The sequence below is a fragment of the Octopus sinensis genome, linkage group LG3 (genome assembly GCF_006345805.1).
Source record: "Octopus sinensis linkage group LG3, ASM634580v1, whole genome shotgun sequence".
In the NCBI taxonomy this organism is placed as follows: domain Eukaryota; kingdom Metazoa; phylum Mollusca; class Cephalopoda; order Octopoda; family Octopodidae; genus Octopus; species Octopus sinensis.
Window position 1 is genome coordinate 157,136,555 of NC_042999.1, and position 20,981 is coordinate 157,157,535.

Below are 20,981 nucleotides of genomic sequence, written 5' to 3' on the forward strand. Positions count from 1 at the left end.
ATTTATATAAATATATATATATATTCATTTCTATTAATATATAATCATAATTAGCTAGTAAATGGTGATTTATTTTATCTACCCTTTTTATAATGTTGGCAAATGAAATAGGTATAAGAATGTGCATTGTCTGTTTGAGTGGAAAATTCTATAAGTGGCTGAAGATTGCTCGACATTTTAAAACTAATGTAATACTTACAGTGTTTAATAAAATGAAGTAACATGAAACAATTGTACTACTCTACCTTGGATATACTTGTTGCTTATTTTGATTATAGATATATATATGTATATAGAGAGAGCTGTGGTTTAATAACTGACATGACTTCCATCACTGTAACATATAGATAGGAACGGATAAACTCATAGATCCAACTTCTCTATTATTTTTTAAGTTCCTATTATTTTTTCTCTGCACTGATGAGTACTATGATAATTTATTAATTCAAAAATGAATTTATGATGGAATAGGGAGTGTAGGCATACTTCTTGCAGAGAAATGGATGGATAAGGTAATTAGGGTGTGCGATAGAGTACATAAACTCCGGCTAGTCTTGCAGAATGGTATAGCTACAACTATCTCTGCCTATGCTCCACAAGCAGGTTTACCAAATGAACAGAAGGATCTCTTCTATGATATTCTTCTGCAGGCTACCTCAAAGACGTGTGACAATGATCTCATCTTTGTGACTGGAAATTTTAATGGGCATGTCAGACAGCAATCTGGTATCTTCCATGGAATTGGTTCCCAAAAGAAGAGAGAACTAGGCTCCTGGAGTTCTGCAATGCAAATAACCTATTGATCTGCAACCAGTGTTGCCAACTTAAAATTTTATGCTAAATTTCAATAGAAAAAAAATTTTAAATGCTAAAAAATGCTAAATATGACAAAAAAGTGCTTAAGACTAATTATATCTCATCTTATCATGTAATAGTTCAATACTCATAATTGGTCCTTTATCGATTTTTATTGAAATTAGCCTATAATTGAACTGGATGTTAGTTCAACATGTATACAAAGTTTGGTGAAGATTGATTCCCTGGTTTGGGCAGGAAGATGGTAACAAACAGATGGACAGAAATTGCCATTTATATATAAGATATAGATATATACGATAGGCTTCTTTCAGTTTCCATCTACCAAATCCACTCACAAGGCTTTGGTTAGCCTGAGACTGTAGTAGAAGACACTTGCCCATGGTTCCACTACATGGAACTGAACCTGGAATCATGTGGTTGGGAAGCAAGCTTCTTGCCACACAACCACACCTGCACACACACATACATACATTCATACATATATATATATATATAAATTATTAGAGTTAACCACTATGTGGATAACTCTAGTGCTAAAAAGAGCTCCGAAGCAACCACAGAAGATCTGTTTCCAACTAGAATCAACACACATTTAACGGAAGGAAAGTGAAATACAACGAATAAAATAGATTGACTCTATACAATTGTTTCATTACTAATGCAATATGTAGTTTTACTTACACTTGCATCTATAAATCTTCGGTAGAGTTTGTCAGAAATGCAATTAATTAGATCGAGTCGAGCGTCAAAAACACGAGCGGTCCAACCAATTACATTTTTAGTTATGTCTCAAAAGCATGCCTAGACTCCATTGGAAACGTATTTTCTCCGTAGTTTTTGTGCTAAGCCACTTGGTGTTAAATTGATGGTATTATTAAATTAATATCGATTTTTCACCCTCATTTATAATTTTATATATATATATATATATATATATATATATATATATATATATATATAATATATTGTTATATTTCGGAATGGTCATATTGCCAGTTTAGCCAATAAAAACACACGCACTATATTTGGTGTTATTTTGCTTCAGTGATATTATTTTTTACATTAATCTTAATCTTATTTCGGCCAAAGTTCTTTCGTCACACTCCTGTGACCGCATCAGTGGTCCTTTGTTTTCTTCTCACTTACTTGTGTCTCTCCTTACTAACCGTCAGCTTTTGTATTTCTATTGTATGTCTTCATTGCGCATGCTTATATCTCTATGTGCGTCTATGTTTTTTAGTGTGTGTGGGGGGGATGCCTGTATATTTGTATCTTCTGGTTATATACATTCTTGTAATTTGTATTTTGTTTTTGTTGTTGTGTTTTTGCTTTTGTTCTAATTTTGTTCATGTGTTTTACATCCACCCATTATTATCATTACATATGCTTGTATGTATGTATAACAACAATATTAGTAATAATAAAATAAATCTAATCGAAAAAAAAAAAAAAGAATATACATATACATATATATAATACATACATATACATATACATACATATATACACACATATATACACATATAGATATTCATTTCTATTTCTTTAATTACCTGTGTATTTATTATGTTTGCAGTTCACTATAGCTAGGACCAAACTTAGACAGATTTTAGGATTATACATTAAGAGACAGAGACAGAATAAGACAGATGCCCAACAACTAGGGATTAAACCTGCATGTGGCCTACAGAAGCTCATTCAGCGCACGAGGAACGGAGAGGTGATATGCCTTCCCACGGATAAGTCCGGCAGGATGTCAATAGACAACTTACCGAACTACATCCAGGCAATGCAACCTCATATCGCCAATACATAAGTAACAACTGTACAGGCGCATGAGGAGAGAGAAAAGGTCCTCAATGCCCACATGATGATGTGGACAATTGTTCTGGGACCTCAGAAACGTACTGCAAAGAATTTCCAAGCCTGGAACAATGATATCCCGGCACTGTATGGACTTCGCAAGGACCATAAAGGTTTTACTGACCCTATAGCAGGACCACCAACAAGACCAGTCTGTGGAGCAAATATCGCTAGCAATTACAGAATCTCCTACTTCCTCTCAATGATCATACGCCCTATAATCAGGATGTCACCTGATGTGTGTGACAGCACAGAAGATCTCCTAAGCAGGATCAGTGACTGTAACAAAACTTGTGACTTGACAGGATGTATAGTAGGTAGCATGGATGTGGTATCCCTATACCCATCGATTGACGTAGATTTTGCAGTGGAGAAGTGCGTGGAGATGATCAACGAGAGCCAGGTGGAGTTCTGTAATGTTGACACAGAAGAACTGGGCCTCCTACTTAGACTGACATATAATAGTGAATACTTAGATAAACATAATCTTAGTAGTTTCTGCCCCAGTAGATGTTTAAGAGGTAGACCGCCTACAATTACTTCTATGGCTAGGAAGACACATATAGAAAGATGGCGCGGATGGACCAGAGCCATACGGAGCCCCGCAAATGTCCATCAGGTAAAGAAAATGATCGCACATGCACTAGGAGCTAGTATAAGAGTTACCCTAAAAGGCCACACATTTAAATTTAATAATAAAATATATGCCCAGGACGAGGGGGCAGCCATCGGTGTTAGTATCGCTGGTGATGTGGCCAACCTCTTCATGGTATAGTGGGACAGAAGGCTTAAAGAATGCCTACTGCAGAAATCCATACTCGTAAACATGTACTCTCGCTATGTTGATGATATCAATATAGTAGTAAAGGCACCCCCACAGAGAGTACTGTTGATATAGTAATAGAAACTAATACTATGGAGAGCATCCAGCAAATAGCTAACTCCATCCACCAGAGTATTAAGGTCACAATACTACTACCCCACTAAACACCCCAACCATAGACTACCAGTACTAGACACTGAACTCTGGCTAGAAATTGTGAAAAATAAAACCCAAATCCTTCATTCATACTATGCAAAACCTATGGCCTCAAAATACCTGATCCACCGGAACTCAGCCATTGCGGGCAATGCCAAATTCAATATTTTGATGGCAGACCTCGTCAGAATAATGAGAAATGTGTCACGCATGTGCGAGCCTACAGAATTAAAGAGACACATACAGTATTTCATTCACCGCATGCAGTTCTCAGGTTACAGCCATAAAGAAAGGATCAGAGTATACAAAGGAGCCATGAAGAAATTTGATAATATATTATGTAATGATAGGAATGGGATTTGCCCACTCTATAGGAACAAGTCATGGAACACTATAGAAAGGACAAAAAAGAAAATAGGGAAGGCCAACTCTTGGTATGATAGCCATAAATACCAGAGTGTCATGTTCGTTGACACCACCCCTGGAGGTGAACTAGCGTACCGCTTTAGAAGGACCCTAGATAAACTTAAACTAAGAATTAAGGTTGTTGAAAAGCCAGGCAACCCTATCAGATCTATAATTGGTAGAAGCTATCCTTTTAGTAGAACTCTCTGTACGGATAACTATTGCACTGTATGTAGATTTAGCCCACAAACGAACTGTAAAGCCAGAAATGTGGTCTATAGTATAAGATGTATAGAGGGACGATGCAGTAACAAGACAGTAACATACGTAGGGGAAACTGCAAGAAGCATTGGTGAGCGGGTGAATGAACATTGGAGACAACTCAAGGAAGGTAAAAGCTCATCGATTCTGTACCAACACGCCGAACAAGAACACGGGGGATCAATCAATAACATAGAGATTAAGATATTGTCCACACATAGAACAGATGCAACAATTAGACAAATTACAGAAGCTACACATATAATAGAAAATAAACCTAGCCTGAATAGAAAACTAGAATGGAGCAATAGCGCACACCACAACATATGACAATAGTGGATCCTGCAAACATAATAAATACACAGGTAATTAAAGAAATAGAAATGAATATCTATATGTGTATATATGTGTGTATATATGTATGTATATGTATATGTATGTATATATATATATGTATATGTATATTCTTTTTTTTTTTTTTTTTCGATTAGATTTATTATTATTATTACTAATATTGTTGTTATACATACATACAAGCATATGTAATGATAATAATGGGTGGATGTAAACACATGAACAAAATTAGAACAAAAGCAACAACAACAAAAACAAAATACAAATTACAAGAATGTATATAACCAGAAGATACAAATATTACAGGCATCCCCCCCCCCAAGCATGCGCAAATGAAGACATACAATAGAAATACAAAATGGCTGACGGTTAGTAAGGAGAGACACAAGTAAGTGAGAAGAAAACAAAGGACCACTGATGCGGTCACAGGAGTGTGACGAAAGAACTTTGGCCGAAATAAGATTAAGATTAATGTAAAAAATAAATATCACTGAAGCAAAATAACACCAAATATATAGTGCGTGTGTTTTTATTGGCTAAACTGCAATATGACCATTCCGAAAATAACCATATCTGTTTCAACACACGACTTCACATAAAAAATCTTGCACAACAAATATTTAAACGTGTATATATATATATATATATGACGTGTTGACGTATGTTGTATGCAAGAAATAAGGTGGAGAGGAGGATCTGCTAGGTTCCTCACAGGCAAGGAACACAGGTACAAGATTTTCTGGGCAGGGAACACTGACGGGGTTGGTGGCGTGGGTATACTTATCGCTGAGAAATGGATAGATAGAGTAATTGAGGTAATCAGAGTAAGTGACAGAATACTTAAGATTAGAATAGTGCTTCATCATAGATTAGCAACCATTATATCGGCCTATGCCCCTCAGCCAGGGCTACCCGATGGACAGAAAGACAGTTTCTATGACACCCTACTGCAGACCACCTCATTGACGAACGACAGGGACCTTCTCTTTGTGGCTGGTGATTTCAATGGGCATGTTGGACGACATGCTGGGGGCTTCCATGGCGTGCATGGAGGCTACGGTTATGGTTCCCGCAACGAGGAGGGAACCAGGCTGCTGGAGTTCTGCGATGCGAATAGTCTTATGATCTGCAACACTAACTTCAGGAAACCAACAAGCCACCTGGTCACCTACCGATCGGGCCGGCATGCTAGCCAAATCGACTACATCCTCGCCAGAAAAAGGGAAAGATGGCTGCTTATAAATGCCAAAACCTTCCCGGGCGAAGAATGCACCCCACAACATAGACTGGTAGTTAGTGACTTTAGGATCAGGACTAAGAGGGCGACTAGAAGACGACCAACATAGAGAAGAAGGGTCTGGAAGCTTAAAGACCCTGCGAATGGACAGAGATTTAGAGATATGTTACTTGAAGCCTTTGACGAAGTGGAAGGGGGTATAGCTACACATGGGGTAGAAGACAACTGGACGTTTCTGAGGGACAACCTGCTGAAAGCCGCTGACCAGATCTGTGGCTGGTGCAAAGTCCCCTTAAGACCCAAAATAACATGGTGGTGGAACAATATTGTTGATAGGGCTATTAGACAAAAGAAACAGGCTTGGAAGGCCTGGAAGAACGGTGGTAGCAGGGAATGTATCAGACTGCCAGAAGAGAAGCTAGGAGACAGGTCTATCTAGCCAGAGGGGAAGCAGATAAAAGAAAATTTGCCAATGTCCTGCGCCGTGAGGATGAAAGACTTGAGGTATTTCGTGTTGCAAGACAGTGTGTGAGAGAGAATCGAGATGTGGTAGGAGAGAAATGTGTTCGCATGGAGGATGGTTCACTTGCGTTAAATGAGGATGCAAAGAGAGAAGCTTGGAGACGCCACTATGAAAGGTTGCTGAATGAGGAAAATGAATGGGATAAAGAGAGTCTGCCGAATGTTGACCCAACAGAGGGACCAGCTATCCGAGTTGATAGTTCCGTGGTAGCTAAGGCAATTAGAAGCATGAAGACAGGGAAAGCCCCAGGCCCATCAGGAATTACTGCAGAGATGCTCAAAATATCTGGTAGTGTCGGCTATAGCATAGTCACCCGTATAGTTAACCAGGTGATACACGAAGGAGTCATACCCAATGACTGGTGTAGCAGCATAATAGTCAACTGCTACAAAGGTAAAGGCGATGCCCTAGATACAAATAACTACAGGGGCATCAAGCTGTTGGATCAGGTAATGAAGGTTACGGAGAGGGTTATAGCCCAGTTAATTAGAGAGAGAGTTAGCTTAGATGATATGCAGTTTGGGTTCGTGCCAGGGAAAAGTACTACTGATGCTATAATCCTGGTAAGACAGCTGCAGGAGAAATACCTAGCCAAAGGTAAGCCCTTGTACCTGGCTTTTGTTGACTTAGAGAAAGCCTTTGACAGGGTCCCCCGATCCCTTATCTGGTGGTCAATGAGGAAACTAGGGATAGATGAATGGTTAGTGAGAGCTGTGCGAGCCATGTACAGAGACGCAGCTAGTAAGGTGAGGGTTGGCAACGAGTACAGTGAAGAATTCCGGGTAGAGGTTGGGGTCCACCAAGGTTCAGTCCTCAGCCCCCTCCTATTTATCATAGTCCTCCAGGCAATAACGGAAGAATTTAAGACAGGATGCCCCTGGGAGCTCCTATATGCTGATGACCTTGCTCTAATTGCTGAGTCACTATCAGAACTGGAGGAGAAGTTTCAGGTGTGGAAACAAGGATTAGAATCGAAGGGCCTTAGAATCAACCTAGCCAAAACCAAAGTCCTAATAAGTAGGAAGGTGGACCAACCACAAACGACTTCAGGTAGATGGCCCTGCTCGATCTGTAAAAAAGGTGTAGGTAGAAACTCTATAAGGTGCACCAAGTGTAAGCTATGGACACATAAGAGGTGCAGCAATGTCAAAGGAAGGCTAACTAAGAAAATAGTTTTTGTCTGTGGCAGATGCTCAGGAGAAATAAACACTGGAAATGTGCAGAGTCCAACTTCTACCACGTTCCAGGGAGACAAACTAGAAGTAGTTGATAGCTTCCGCTACCTAGGAGACCAAGTCAGTAGCGGGGGTGGGTGTGCTGAAAGTGTAACTGCTAGAGTAAGAATAGCCTGGGCAAAGTTTAGAGAGCTCTTACCCCTGCTGGTGACAAAAGGTCTCTCGCTAAGAGTAAAAGGCAGACTATATGATGCGTGTGTACGTACAGCCATGCTACATGGTAGTGAAACATGGGCCGTGACAGCTGAGGATATGCGTAAGCTTGCAAGAAATGAAGCCAGTATGCTCCGATGGATGTGTAATGTCAGTGTTCATAATCGTCAGAGTGTAAGTACTTTGAGAGAAAAGTTGAACCTAAGAAGTGTCAGTTGTGGTGTGCAAGAGAGACGGCTGCGCTGGTATGGTCATGTGACGAGAATGGCTGAAGATAGTTGTGTGCAAAAGTGCTACAACCTAGCAGTTGAGGGAACCTGTGGAAGAGGTAGACCCAGGAAAACCTGGGACGAGGTGGTGAAGCACGACCTTCGAACTTTAGGTCTCACCAAGGAAATGACTGAAGACCGAGTCCTATGGAAGTGTGCTGTGCATGAGAGGACCCGGCAGGACTAGTCAGGCCATATCCCGTGGCCCCTACCTGGGACGTAGTCGATCCACCTGTGCATACCTTCCTTCTTGTGACACTTGTGAAGACCTGCTGAGGCAAGTGAAAATCAATCAAAATAGATGAACATCAATGGAATTTGTATCTTTGTGGTACCAGTGCCTGTGGCACACAGAAAACCATCCGAACGTGGCCGTAGCCAGTACCGCATCGACTGGCCTCCGTGCTGTGGGAACATGGTGGCACATAAAAACACCATCCGAAGACCCGGCAAGACTAGTCAGGTCATAACCCGTGGGCCTTACCTGGGACGTAGTCAGTCCACCTGTACATACCTTCCGACTTGTGAAGACCTGCTGAGGCAAGTGAAAATCAAATCAAATCAAAACAAATCAAAATAGATGAACATCAATGGAATTTGTATCCTTGTGGTACCAGTGCCAGTGGCACACAAGAATCCATCCGAACGTGGCCGTAGTCAGTACCGCTTGTGGTACCAGTGCCGGTGGCACACAAGAATCCATCCGAACGTGGCCGTAGTCAGTACCTAGCTTGTGGTACCAGTGCCAGTGGCACACAAGAATCCATCCGATCGTGGCCGTAGTCAGTACCGCATCACTGGCCATCGTGCTGTGGGCACATAACAAACACCATCCGTCGTGGCCGTTCGCCAGCCTCATCTAGCACCTGTGTCGGTGGCACATAAAAACACCTTCCGAAGACCCGGCAAGACTATCAGGCCATAAACCATGGCCCCTACCTGGGACGTAGTCAGTCCACCTGTGCATACCTTCCTCCTTGTGATACTTGTGAAGGCCTGTTGAGGCAAGTGAAAATCAAAGGCCTGTTGAGGCAAGTGAAATCAAAATCAAAATCAAATCAAAACAAATCAAAATAGATGAACATCAATGGAATTTGTATCTTTGTGGTACCAGTGCCGGTGGCACACAAGAGAAAACCATCCGAAAGTGGCCGTAGCCAGTACCGCATCGACTGGCCTCCGTTCTGTGGGCACATGACAAACACCATCCGATCGTGGCCGTTCGCCAGCCTCATCTAGCACCTGTGTCGGTGGCACATAAAAACACCATCCGAAGACCCGGCAAGACTAGTCAGGCCATAACCCATGGCCCCTACCTGGGATGTAGTCAGTCCACCTGTGCATACCTTCCTTCTTGTGACACTTGTGAAGACCTGTTGAGGCAAGTGAAAATCAAATCAAAACAAATCAAAATAGATGAACATCAATGGAATCTGTATCTTTGTGGTACCAGTGCCGGTGGCACACACTTTGTGGTACCAGTGCCGGTGGCACACATGAGAACCATCCGAACGTGGCCGTAGCCAGTTCCGCATCGACCGGCCTCCGTGCTGTGGGCACGTAACAAACACCATCCGATCATGGCCGTTCGCCAGCCTCATCTGGCACCTGTGTCGGTGGCACATAAAAACACCTTCCGAAGACCCGGCAAGACTAGTCAGTCCACCTGTGCATACCTTCCTTCCTTCTGTGACACTTGTGAAGACCGGTTGAGGCAAGTGAAAATCAAATCAAAATAGACAAAATAGATGAACATCAATGGAATTTGTATCTTGTGGTACCAGTGCCTGTGGCACACAAGAAATCCATCAGTGCCGTAGTCAGTGCGGTGGGCACATGACAAACACCATCCGATCGTGGCCGTTCGCCAGCCTCATCTAGCACCTGTGTCGGTGGCACATAAAAACACCATCCGAAGACCCGGCAAGACTAGTCAGGCCATAACCCATGGCCCCTACCTGGGACGTAGTCAGTCCACCTGTGCATACCTTCCTTCTTGTGACACTTGTGAAGACCTGTTGAGGCAAGTGAAAATCAAATCAAAACAAATCAAAATAGATGAACATCAATGGAATTTGTATCTTTGTGGTACCAGTGCCGGTGGCACGTGGCACATAAGAAAACCATCCGAACGTGGCCGTAGCCAGTACCGCATCGACTGGCCTCCGTGCTGTGGGCACGTAACAAGCACCATCCGATCGTGGCCGTTTGCCAGCCTCATCTGGCACCTGTGTCGGTGGCACATAAAAACACCATCCGAGCATGGCCGTCTGCCAGCCTCGTCTGGCACCTGTGTCGGTGGCACATAAAAAACACCATCCGAGCGTGGCCGTCTGCCAGCCTCGTCTGGCACCTGTGTCGGTGGCACATAAAAACACCATCCGAGCGTGGCCGTCTGCCAGCCTCGTCTGGCACCTGTGTCGGTGGCACATAAAAACACCATCCGAGCGTGGCCGTTTGTCAGCCTCGTCTGGCACCTGTGTCGGTGGCACATAAAATCACCCACTACACTCTCGGAGTGGTTGGCGTTAGGAAGGGCATCCAGCTGTAGAAACACTGCCAGATCTGACTGGACTGGTGCAGCTTTCGGGCTCCCCAGACCCCAGTTGAACCGTCCAACCCATGCTAGCATGGAAAGCGGACGTTAAATGATGATGATGATGATGATATATTATATATATATATATATATATATATATATATATATATATACATATATGCAGGAGTGGCTGTGTGGTAAGTAGCTTGCTAACCAACCACATGGTTCCGGGTTCAGTCCCACTGCGTGGCATCTTGGGCAAGTGTCTTCTGCTATAGCCCTGGGCCGACCAATGCCTTGTGAGTGGATTTGGTAGACGGAACTGAAAGAAGCCTGTCGTATATATGTATATATATATATGGTTTGTTTTGTGTCTGTGTTTGTTCCCCTAGCATTGCTTGACAACCGATGCTGGTGTGTTTACGTCCCCGTCACTTAGCGGTTCGGCAAAAAAGAGACCGATAGAATAAGTACTGGGCTTACAAAGAATAAGTCCCGGGGTCGAGTTGCTCGATTAAAGGCGGTGCTCCAGCATGGCCGCAGTCAAATGACTGAAACAAGTAAAAGAGTAAAAGAGAAATATATATATATATATATATATATATATTATATATATATAATACTATATATATATATATATATATATATACATATATACATATATATATATATATATATATACATATATAATATATATAATATAATATATATATATATATACAATATACATATATATATATATATATATATATACATATATACATATATATATATATATATATATATATTATATACATATATATATATGGAGGCGTAATGGCCCAGTGGTTAGGGCAGCGGACTCGCGGCCGTAGGATCGCGGTTTCGATTCCCAGACTAGGCATTGTGAGTGTTTATTGAGTGAAAACACCTAAAAGCTTCATGAGGTTCCAGCAGGGGTTGGTGATCTCTGCTGTACTCTTTCACCACTCTTTCTCCCACTCTTCCTTCTGTTGGCCTGCTCGCTTAGCCAGCAAGGTGGCATCATTCGAAGGCTAAAACAATGCGAATGCATTGTGACCAGCGATGTGTAACAACATCTGATGGTCTGGTCGGTCACGTGATCACATGATATACATATATATATATATATATATATACACACACACACACAGGCGTGTGTGTATGGATCAAAACAGTTTGATTTAAATTCGTTTGTACTCTTGAGTTTCAAGCGTGATGTTAGTCATGAACCATTTTGAATTTGAATGACAGAAGTTGATTGTTATTACCGTAGGGTAGGCTGCAATTGGTCAAGGAAGATCATGTGGTGTTATAGTTTGATATTGGTACATGGGCAACAGTTAGTTGGAAAATACTGCATGGTGAACAGGAAATTGATCGCGTAGTGAACAGGAAATGGACTAGAAGTTAGTCAGGTTGTGGCGGTAGGAAGTAGGAAGTGGTGGCATATTTGAGTATATAGTTCTATATGTGGGTGTGTAGACATGCTCATGTAGATTCTCATGCATGTGTATACTGATGCAAATGTGCACATCTGTACATGGGTGCACATGCACCTGTCTGCACACCCACACTTGTACAAGCACGTATGCGCACACACATGCATATTCATACATATGTACATATGTATATTTGCATGCATGTACACATGTATGCCCGTGTGCATGCACACACACATGTGCACTCGCATGCATGCATGCATGTGCAAATATACACATGCAAAGCAAGCATTGGAGATTGGTAAACATTGGGAATTGGTAAGTGTTTGCGGTTGGCATGTGTTGGGGTTGGTAAACGTTGGGGTCCTGCTCATGGGGCTGGTTGGTAGCGGCAACCTTGGTGCAGGTGGTGCTAAACTGATATATCCGGGTTGTCAGCAGTCAGAGGTCTGAAATTTGCCACAAGGGCATATCTCTGGTGACAGCTATACAATAAATCGTATTTCTTGTTGATGGATGCTGTTGATTATTGGAGGATATGCAGTTTTTCGCAGAGGCAGAGCTGACAGTTGGGGGGCACTGGGTGAATATGGTGGCGCTCTATCAACAGTAGTCCACTTGATGCTGGATATATTTACATGCCGAAATCTACCCGTAAATGATTGTTGGTTTTTTTAAAAACCATTAAAGATATTATTTACTCCTATTATCTCTCTCTATATAAACGGCAGTTTGTCTGTGCGTTTTCTGTGTGTCTGTTTTCTCGTACCCTCACTCTGACCACGGCTTTCAACCGATTCTGATGAAACTTGACACACACATAGCCCAATGTCATAATTCAAAACTAACGCAGCGAAAATTTTGAAAAGTTCCCCCAGTTCTGAAAAAAATCGATAAATTCGACATGGGGTCGAGAATCAGAAACCCAAACCACAGACCGTCTAGGGGACGCAACTCCACCTTTTTTAACTCTCAAAAAAAATTTACCATCATTTTTTTTCCATTTTTTTGCTATTTTTTGGCTATAACTCTCTAAAAATGCTTTATAGTTATTTCCCTTACAAACCTGAGCAACGCCGGGCGATACTGCTAGTATTATATATATATAAGTTGTGAGTTTTCATCAAGGTCACATACGTGTGAATGTTGTGTATTTGTGGGAGAGAGAGAGAGAGAAAGAGAGAAAGAGAGAGGTGGTGAGGAAGAGACAATCTCTGTATTTCCTAGTTAAATGTTACCATTTTTTTTGATATGTAAATCACACATACCTATGAACACATGCGCAGATATGAATTCATGTCTGAGCCAGTGACTCTGTTACCTCAGACACCAAATGTTTCAGTCTATTACAATAAATTCTATTTAATGCTAATCTATGTTGTACAATTTCTTTCATATTCAGACTATTCTCAGAAAGATCGAGGCTTATAAAAACAGTGGCCAACTCGATGGTGCGTGGGCACTGATTACTTATGGGGAATTCAACAGACCTATCACTGATATTTGTGTTAGAAGAAATGAATATGTGATTGACAATTCAAACAATGAAGAGGAACAATGCAAGTAAGTACATATTAGATTTATGTGTAGCTGAAGCATGTACACATGCATATTTATTTATGTGTTACAAGCAGTATCGCCCGGCATTGCTCGGGTTTGTAAGGGAAATAACTATATAAGCATTTTTAGAGAGTTATAGCAAAAAAATAGCAAAAAAATGCATTAAAAATGGAAAAAATATGATGGTAAATTTTTTTTTAAATCATTGACTCATCGTAGACATTTTTAGAGAGTTACTTCCCTTTAAAAATTATGCATTAAAATGGAAAAAAAATTATGGTAAACTATTTAAAAAATCGTAGACTCATCGCAGACGCGCGCTAATACCCAGATGGGCTCGATATGACTCACGACTATAAGATACCCAGTTTTGGTTAAACTGCACCGCAAAATGTGGGAGTAGTTAGGAATCTAAATCGGAGTAGACAGACACACAACTTGACTTTTATATATAAAGATAAATGCTCTAAGCTTAGCTTAAATGCTTTATCATATTTCATAAACATCACTTTTGTATAAATCACATGTTTCTGAAGAACACTTGGCAATTAAAAGCTGCTGAACATGAATCTGATCTTCATTTTTCACTATAACTCTGACATGGCTGAACATTGTTGAAAAACATATACTCTTTACTCTCTCTTTTACTTGTTTCAGTCATTTGACTGCGGCCATGCTGGAGCACCGCCTTTAGTCGAGCAACTCGACCCTGGGACTTATTCTTTTTGTAAGCCCAGTACTTATTCTATCGGTCTCTTTTTGCCGAACTGTTAAGTGACGGGGACGTAAACACACCAGCATCGGTTGTCAAGCAATGCTAGGGGAACAAACACAGACACACATACATATATATATATATATATATATATATACGACAGGCTTCTTTCAGTTTCCGTCTACCAAATCCACTCACAAGGCATTGGTCGGCCCGGGGCTATAGCAGAAGACACTTGCCCAAGATGCCACGCAGTGGGACTGAACCTGGAACCATGTGGTTGGTTAGCAAGCTACTTACCACACAGCCACTCCTGCGCCTATATATAAGAAAATCTAACTTTCTATACCAAAGTTAATCAATACATTGTAATTTAATTTTCAAGCTGTTATTGGTATACCCCTGATTGACTAAACCTAATTAAGGATGTTTGTAATTATGGTTTACTTGCAATTAATGGAATTTATCAATTAGAAAATTGTCTAACACCTGTATATACCATAAATCCTCGAGTATAGTCCGCCCTTGAGTATAATACACAGGGGATTTTTAGGGGGTTGTACTTCTGAAAATCCTAAACCTTGTGTATAATACGCACCCCTTCTCTAACTTGAGTTGTGCGTAATTAAGCCAGCAGCACCTAGTCGAACAAACACTTCAGTGCATCATCATCATCATCATCATCATCATCATCATCGTTTAACGTCCGTTTTCCATGCTAGCATGGGATGGACGGTTCGACCGGGGTCTGGGAAGCCAGGAGGCTGCACCAGGCTCCAATCTGATCTGGCAGTGTTTCTACAGCTGGATGCCCTTCCTAACACCAACCACTCCGTGAGTGTAGTGGGTGTTTTTTACGTGCCACTGGCACAGGTGCCAGGTGAGGCTGGCAATGGCCACGATCGGTTGGTGCTTTTCACATGCCACCAGCACGGAAGCCAGTCAAGGTGGTGCTGGCATCGACCACGTATGGATGGTGCTTTTTACATGCCACCGGCACAGGTGCCAGGGGAGGCTGGAAAAATGGTGATGTTCTTAACTGTTATGTGGGAATGAAATATGTTTGCAAATTGTTTTTGTTACATGTTATTCTGTGTTCTGAATACTTTTTATTTTAATAAATGTTGCTTACTGCAAGTTATGGATGATTCTTTTATGACTTCATTGCTTTCAGGCTTAGCTTGAGGTATTTTTGCGCCCGACATCACAAAATGCGTCTGAATAAACATTGCCGGACAGCAAATAGAGACTCAGACATTGCTTAGAAAATATTTTTCCTTTTTAACCTCGTATATAGTTCGCACTAGGGATTTTGACCTTTAAATTTTTGGGGGAAAAGTGTGGATTATACTCGAGGATTTATGGTACTAAATTATGATGTATCATATGTGCAAGAATGATACATATGAAGAACTGACCACAATACAAACTTTACAGATTTATTATGCCCATTTTGGACATGTCAACAGTGACCAGGAAAGACTAACAAGTATAATAGATAGTTTTCAACTTGAAAAGTGTTGATAAGATTTGGAGGAAACAAATGTATTAGAGATTATTTCTGCTCAACTAAGATAGAAAGACATACTCCTCATCCACCACCAAAAATAAAAGTATTTCTTACTCAAATTTTCTGCTTACTAGTTTTCCTGTCACACATTGAGCCGATAGCACCCTTGCTCCACAAAAAAAAAAAAAAAAACACCTTCATCTCTACAGGATAAGGATTTCCATGATAGATTTGAGTCATAACCAAAAGTAGGGTTGTGAATTCAAACCAGATAATGAATTTGAAAAGACAAATGCAATCAGTCACTCAACAAAATGTGGATGATTTTGCATATGATTTAAACAGTGAATTCTGGAATCATGCCAACAAAAGTGGAAGTTACTGGCCATGATGACTTAGGTAACTTGCACTTGTTCCTACATTCTTCAAAATAGCTTTGATTTTGTATAAACATTTCTAAGATAATGACAATCACTTTTATAGATGCATCAAAGTTGTGCTGGTACATATTGGAAATATTTGCCACCAATACCATTTCAGTATCCAACAATGTTGAAGGAAAAGAATGAAATTCTCTCTCTCTCTCACACACACGCATTAAATATATTGAATTATAATCAGTATTAAATCACATATCTGAGCAGATTTAAAGGTTGTGGTTACCTTATAAAGGTTGCAACTCACTTATTATATGAAGCACTGCTGTTCTTTATGTCTGTTACATTTTTAGACATATAATGAACAATAAGTATACAGAAGATGGCCTCTAAGTCAATTCCTTAAAGGTTGGTTCTTATAATATTAAATATCTCTCAAAGGACTACACCTCGTTACCTACTAAGTTAGGTTTTTCTCAAAGAGGTCATTAAACCTCTAGGTAAAGGTTAGCAAGCCTTTTACTTTCTCACAATACCAACTAACAAAGCCTTTCCAATGCCAAAAACAAAAAGGTAAGCTGATTTGTGATGAACAATTCCTTTATTTTTAAACATCCTAAAACTACACGCCTGGGACCCCTTTAAAGATGGATTTCAAAGCTTTCTGGAGATAAAAAAAGATCACACAGATAAATTATCTGTATAACGTTTTTCCTCTAGGCTGTGAAATAATTCTTTAACCCTTTCGTTACTGAATTTATTTTGAGATGCTCAGTGTTTCTTCCAATTATTTTAAATATAACAAAGAATTAAGTAAAATAACATCGTTATGATTAAGCTAGAGTTAGGGATGTAAATTATGACTCAGGTTTGGTGGAAGATTTTAATTCAGAACTTTTGAAAACCAGACATTTGTACTAAAGAGCCAGAGCTGGTTTCAGCCGGGTTGGTAACGAAAGGGTTAAAGAAGTTCCAGGCATTATGCTATATCTTGTTTAAAAAACTGAGGAAACAAGTCATCAAGAATTTAGGTCCTTGGGACATAAAATCTTACTAAAAACTCGCTTGTTTTCTGATTTTCCATGAAAAGCTTAGTAATGAAACATCTACTATAATAATACTCTTATGTCTTTCTCCATTACAACATATGAATGAGAAAGGAAGGGGTGAAAAAAATCAAACAACTTTTCAACTCTGTGTGAGTATATATGTGTATGTAAAAAGGGAGGTGTGTGAAGGTGTGTGTGTGTGTGTGTGTGTATGTGTGTGTGTAATGGAAGAGATGTCACATCTCAAAATGGTGAACATTCGATGCTGAAAAAAATTAAACAGTGTTTCAACTCTGTGTGAGTATATGTGTATGTGTGTGTGTGTGTGTGTGTGTGTACAAGAGAAGTGTGTACAAGTGAATGTTTGAATGTCACATCTAAAAAATACAACCCTAGATAGCATTGAGAAGTGTATTAATTCGAATGACCATCCATATTCTTTTGTCCTTATTTATATATGAAATACTACAATTGGTTATCATTTTTGACAGCGTGGGGCCAGCTAGTTAACATATAATACTGAATATTAAGTGGTCCCCAGCTTAAAGCAGGACTAAATACATGTTACCACATTTCCAACGAATGGAAAGAGAAGTTTCCATTCAGAAACTACTGAATAGAGATTCTATAGTTATGTTTAAGTGAGAGAGTAATATAGAGGGAGACTGTGAGAGAGAAATATGTATATAGGCGTAGGAGTGGCTGTGTGGTAAGTAGCTTGCTTACCAACCACATGGTTCCAGGTTCTATCCCACTGTGTGGCACCTTGGGCAAGTGTCTTCTACTATAGCCTCGGTTCGACCAAAGCCTTCTGAGTGGATTTGGTAGACAAAAACTGAAAGAAGCTCGTCGTATATATGTATATATATATATATATATATATATATATATATGTTTGTGTGTCTGTGTTTGTCACCCCAACATCGCTTGAAAACTGATACTGGTGTGTTTACGTCCCCGTAACTAAGCAGTTCAGCAAAAGATACTGATAGAATAAGTACTAGGCTTACAAAGAATAAGTCCTGGAGTCAATTTGCTCGACTAAAGGCAGTGCTCCAGCATGCCCACAGTCAAATGACTGAAACAAGTAAAAGAGATATATAGAGAGAGGGACTGTGAGAGAGAGGTATGTATATATAGAGAGAAGGACAAAGAGTGAGTGGCCGAATGCGAGTGTCAGCTGCCATAACCTATATATACCCCTGACTGCAATGCAAAATCTGCTCCTACCCGTCGGGAAGATTGTGACTGAGCATACAAAATGCTCAGTGGTAACAGTTGCATACTGTCCTTCTCTAATAGCCAACAGTTGCATACTGTCTTTCTCTTTTAGATTGTGAAAGCTTACCATAACGTTTAATCTAAATAAGGTGAAATTTTTTTATGGGCATATATGGGTTTAATGTAGTCTTTAACACTTTAGCATTTAAACCAGCCACATCCGGCCATAAGTATTCTGCCTGTTTTATGTTCAAAATGGCCAGATCTGGTCTCTCACACCAACCCTACAATATCATCTTAAAAATTAACAGCTACCTCATCAAAATCTCATAGCTACAAGATAATGCCTGATTAGTACAAGGCAATGTGGATGAAAAAACCTTAATTTTGGTAGAATAATGCGAACAGTAAGGGTTAAGCCAGCTGGTAAGAAGTGGGTGATTGTTTCCAACTCTTCATGTTTGATAGTTCTGTCTGGCTGTGAACCTCAGCTGATATAGAATAGCAACTGGTATGAAAACATGACTATTTCTTTACTACCCACAAGGGGCTAAACACAGAGGAGACAAACAAGGACAGACAAACGGATTAAGTCGATTATATCGACCCCAGTGTGTAACTGGTACTTATTTAATTGACCCCGAAAGGATGAAAGGCAAAGTTGACCTCGGCGGAATTTGAACTCAGAACGTAGTGGCAGACAAAACATGAAAACATGACTGCTTTCTGTTCTTCCTTCTCTTTACTCTTGTTTGTTGTCAACAGAACTTGCCTGTGAATGAATTCCTCAAGCTTCATAGCTTGACTGATTTTCAATCAAAACCTTTGATTTATAAGTCTAATGGTATTGTCATGAGGTACATTTTTGAAATTTATGGCTAGCTGTTTGTTGACAGTCAGCCAATGAATCTGATGTGCAGATGTTGAGTGTCATTGGTTAGTTTCCTCATGACATCAGTATACAATGTCAAGGATCTAGTTTTGTTCATGAAAATTTTCTTAAATAGAAAAATAAGTCAGGGTTCAAAATGAGAAGGCAAAGTTTAACCAAGACATTTATCACTGAAAAATATCAGGGCTCAGAATGCTTGCTGACCACTGTTTATCCCTTTCACATTCAGATTGCTGACTGTTAAATGTAATGCTTGTTTATTCACATTGTTTCTGAATTAACCAAGAATTGTCAATGATGTTATTGTTTATTTGGATCTTTTCGGTTTGAACGGCAGTTTTTAACATAATTTCAAGGTAACTAAAAAATTTTAAACTTCGTATACTGGTAGAATGTGTTTATAAAACATCTTTTTCTCTTGGTTTTATTGAGAAAGTTCTATAGTTTGTAAGATATTTGTTGTTTTTTTTCTGCAATTTCTGCAATTTCAACCAATCAATGACCGTCTATTGAGTTAAAAAGCATTCTGTGCCGTATGAATATGTCCCTCGTTTAAGAAACAGATTGGGTTTATTTACATTTGTGAAGAAAAAAGATACCCTTCCCCCCACCCCTAACCCTAACTAACCCTAACCCTAAAACAGATTGAAATGCAATAGATCGATACTAGGGTCATAATTATGAGTGACAATTCCATATGACACCGCTAGAAAAAACTGCCGTTCAAACCGAAAAGATCCGTTTATTTTTAAAATGACACTGTGGGATAGGTGTAAGAGACCAAATCTGGCCAGTTTGAACATAAAACAAATACAATATTTTGGCCAGATAGGGGCCAGTTTAAATGTTAAATATGCAAACATAACACCTAAGACCTTCAGTCAGAACACAAAACACTGTAGATGTGATAAAATACATGTATACATATATACATACATACACGCACACACAAACATACACACATAAAGAGAGAGAGAGGGAGGGAGAAATCGATATAGATAGATAAATAAATAGGCAGTAAGACAGTCAGATAATATATTTCTTTACTGCCCACAGGGGGCTAAATATAGAGGGGACAAACAAGGACAGACAAAGGGATTAAGTCGATAACATGGACACCAGTGCAAAACTGGTACTTTATTTATCGACCCTGAAAGGATGAAAGGCTAGAAGTTTGTGTGTGTATGTGTGTTGTGTGTGTGTGTGTGTGTATGTGTGTGTGTGTGTGTGTCTATCTATGTACAGAGGGGCAGAAAAAGATATACCATTAGTTTTTAAGGTGTTGTATTTTAGAATCATCACAGCAGAGTGCTGTGATGATTCTAAAACACAACAGGCTGTAAGTGACTATGTTTGATTTTTGCAGATAATAATGGTGCATAGATTATGAATTTTGATTGACGAGATGGGGCCCCGAAACAAACAGTTGCAGGGGGCCTCTAAAAGTCATGCGACACTTCTGTTTTATCTATCATTATGGAATGTTATACAACTGATGATGACTCGCTAGTTTCCCAATTCAATATATCATAACGAATCTTTCATTCTTTCTCTCTTTCTGTCTCTGTACATATAAAC

General features: G+C 39.9%; 1 protein-coding gene across 4 annotated transcripts in view; it reads left to right on the plus strand.

Annotated features, from left to right (window-relative positions):
- The window catches only part of LOC115209391, an 89,327-nt gene that overhangs the window by 29,198 nt on the left and 39,148 nt on the right, over positions 1 to 20,981 (plus strand). For all 4 annotated transcript variants that reach the window (XM_029777781.2, XM_029777780.2, XM_036501533.1 and 1 more), the window contains exon 4: positions 13,482 to 13,642. In XM_029777781.2, the coding sequence (XP_029633641.1) occupies positions 13,482 to 13,642 (161 nt within the window). The remainder of the gene's footprint in view (positions 1 to 13,481; positions 13,643 to 20,981) is intronic.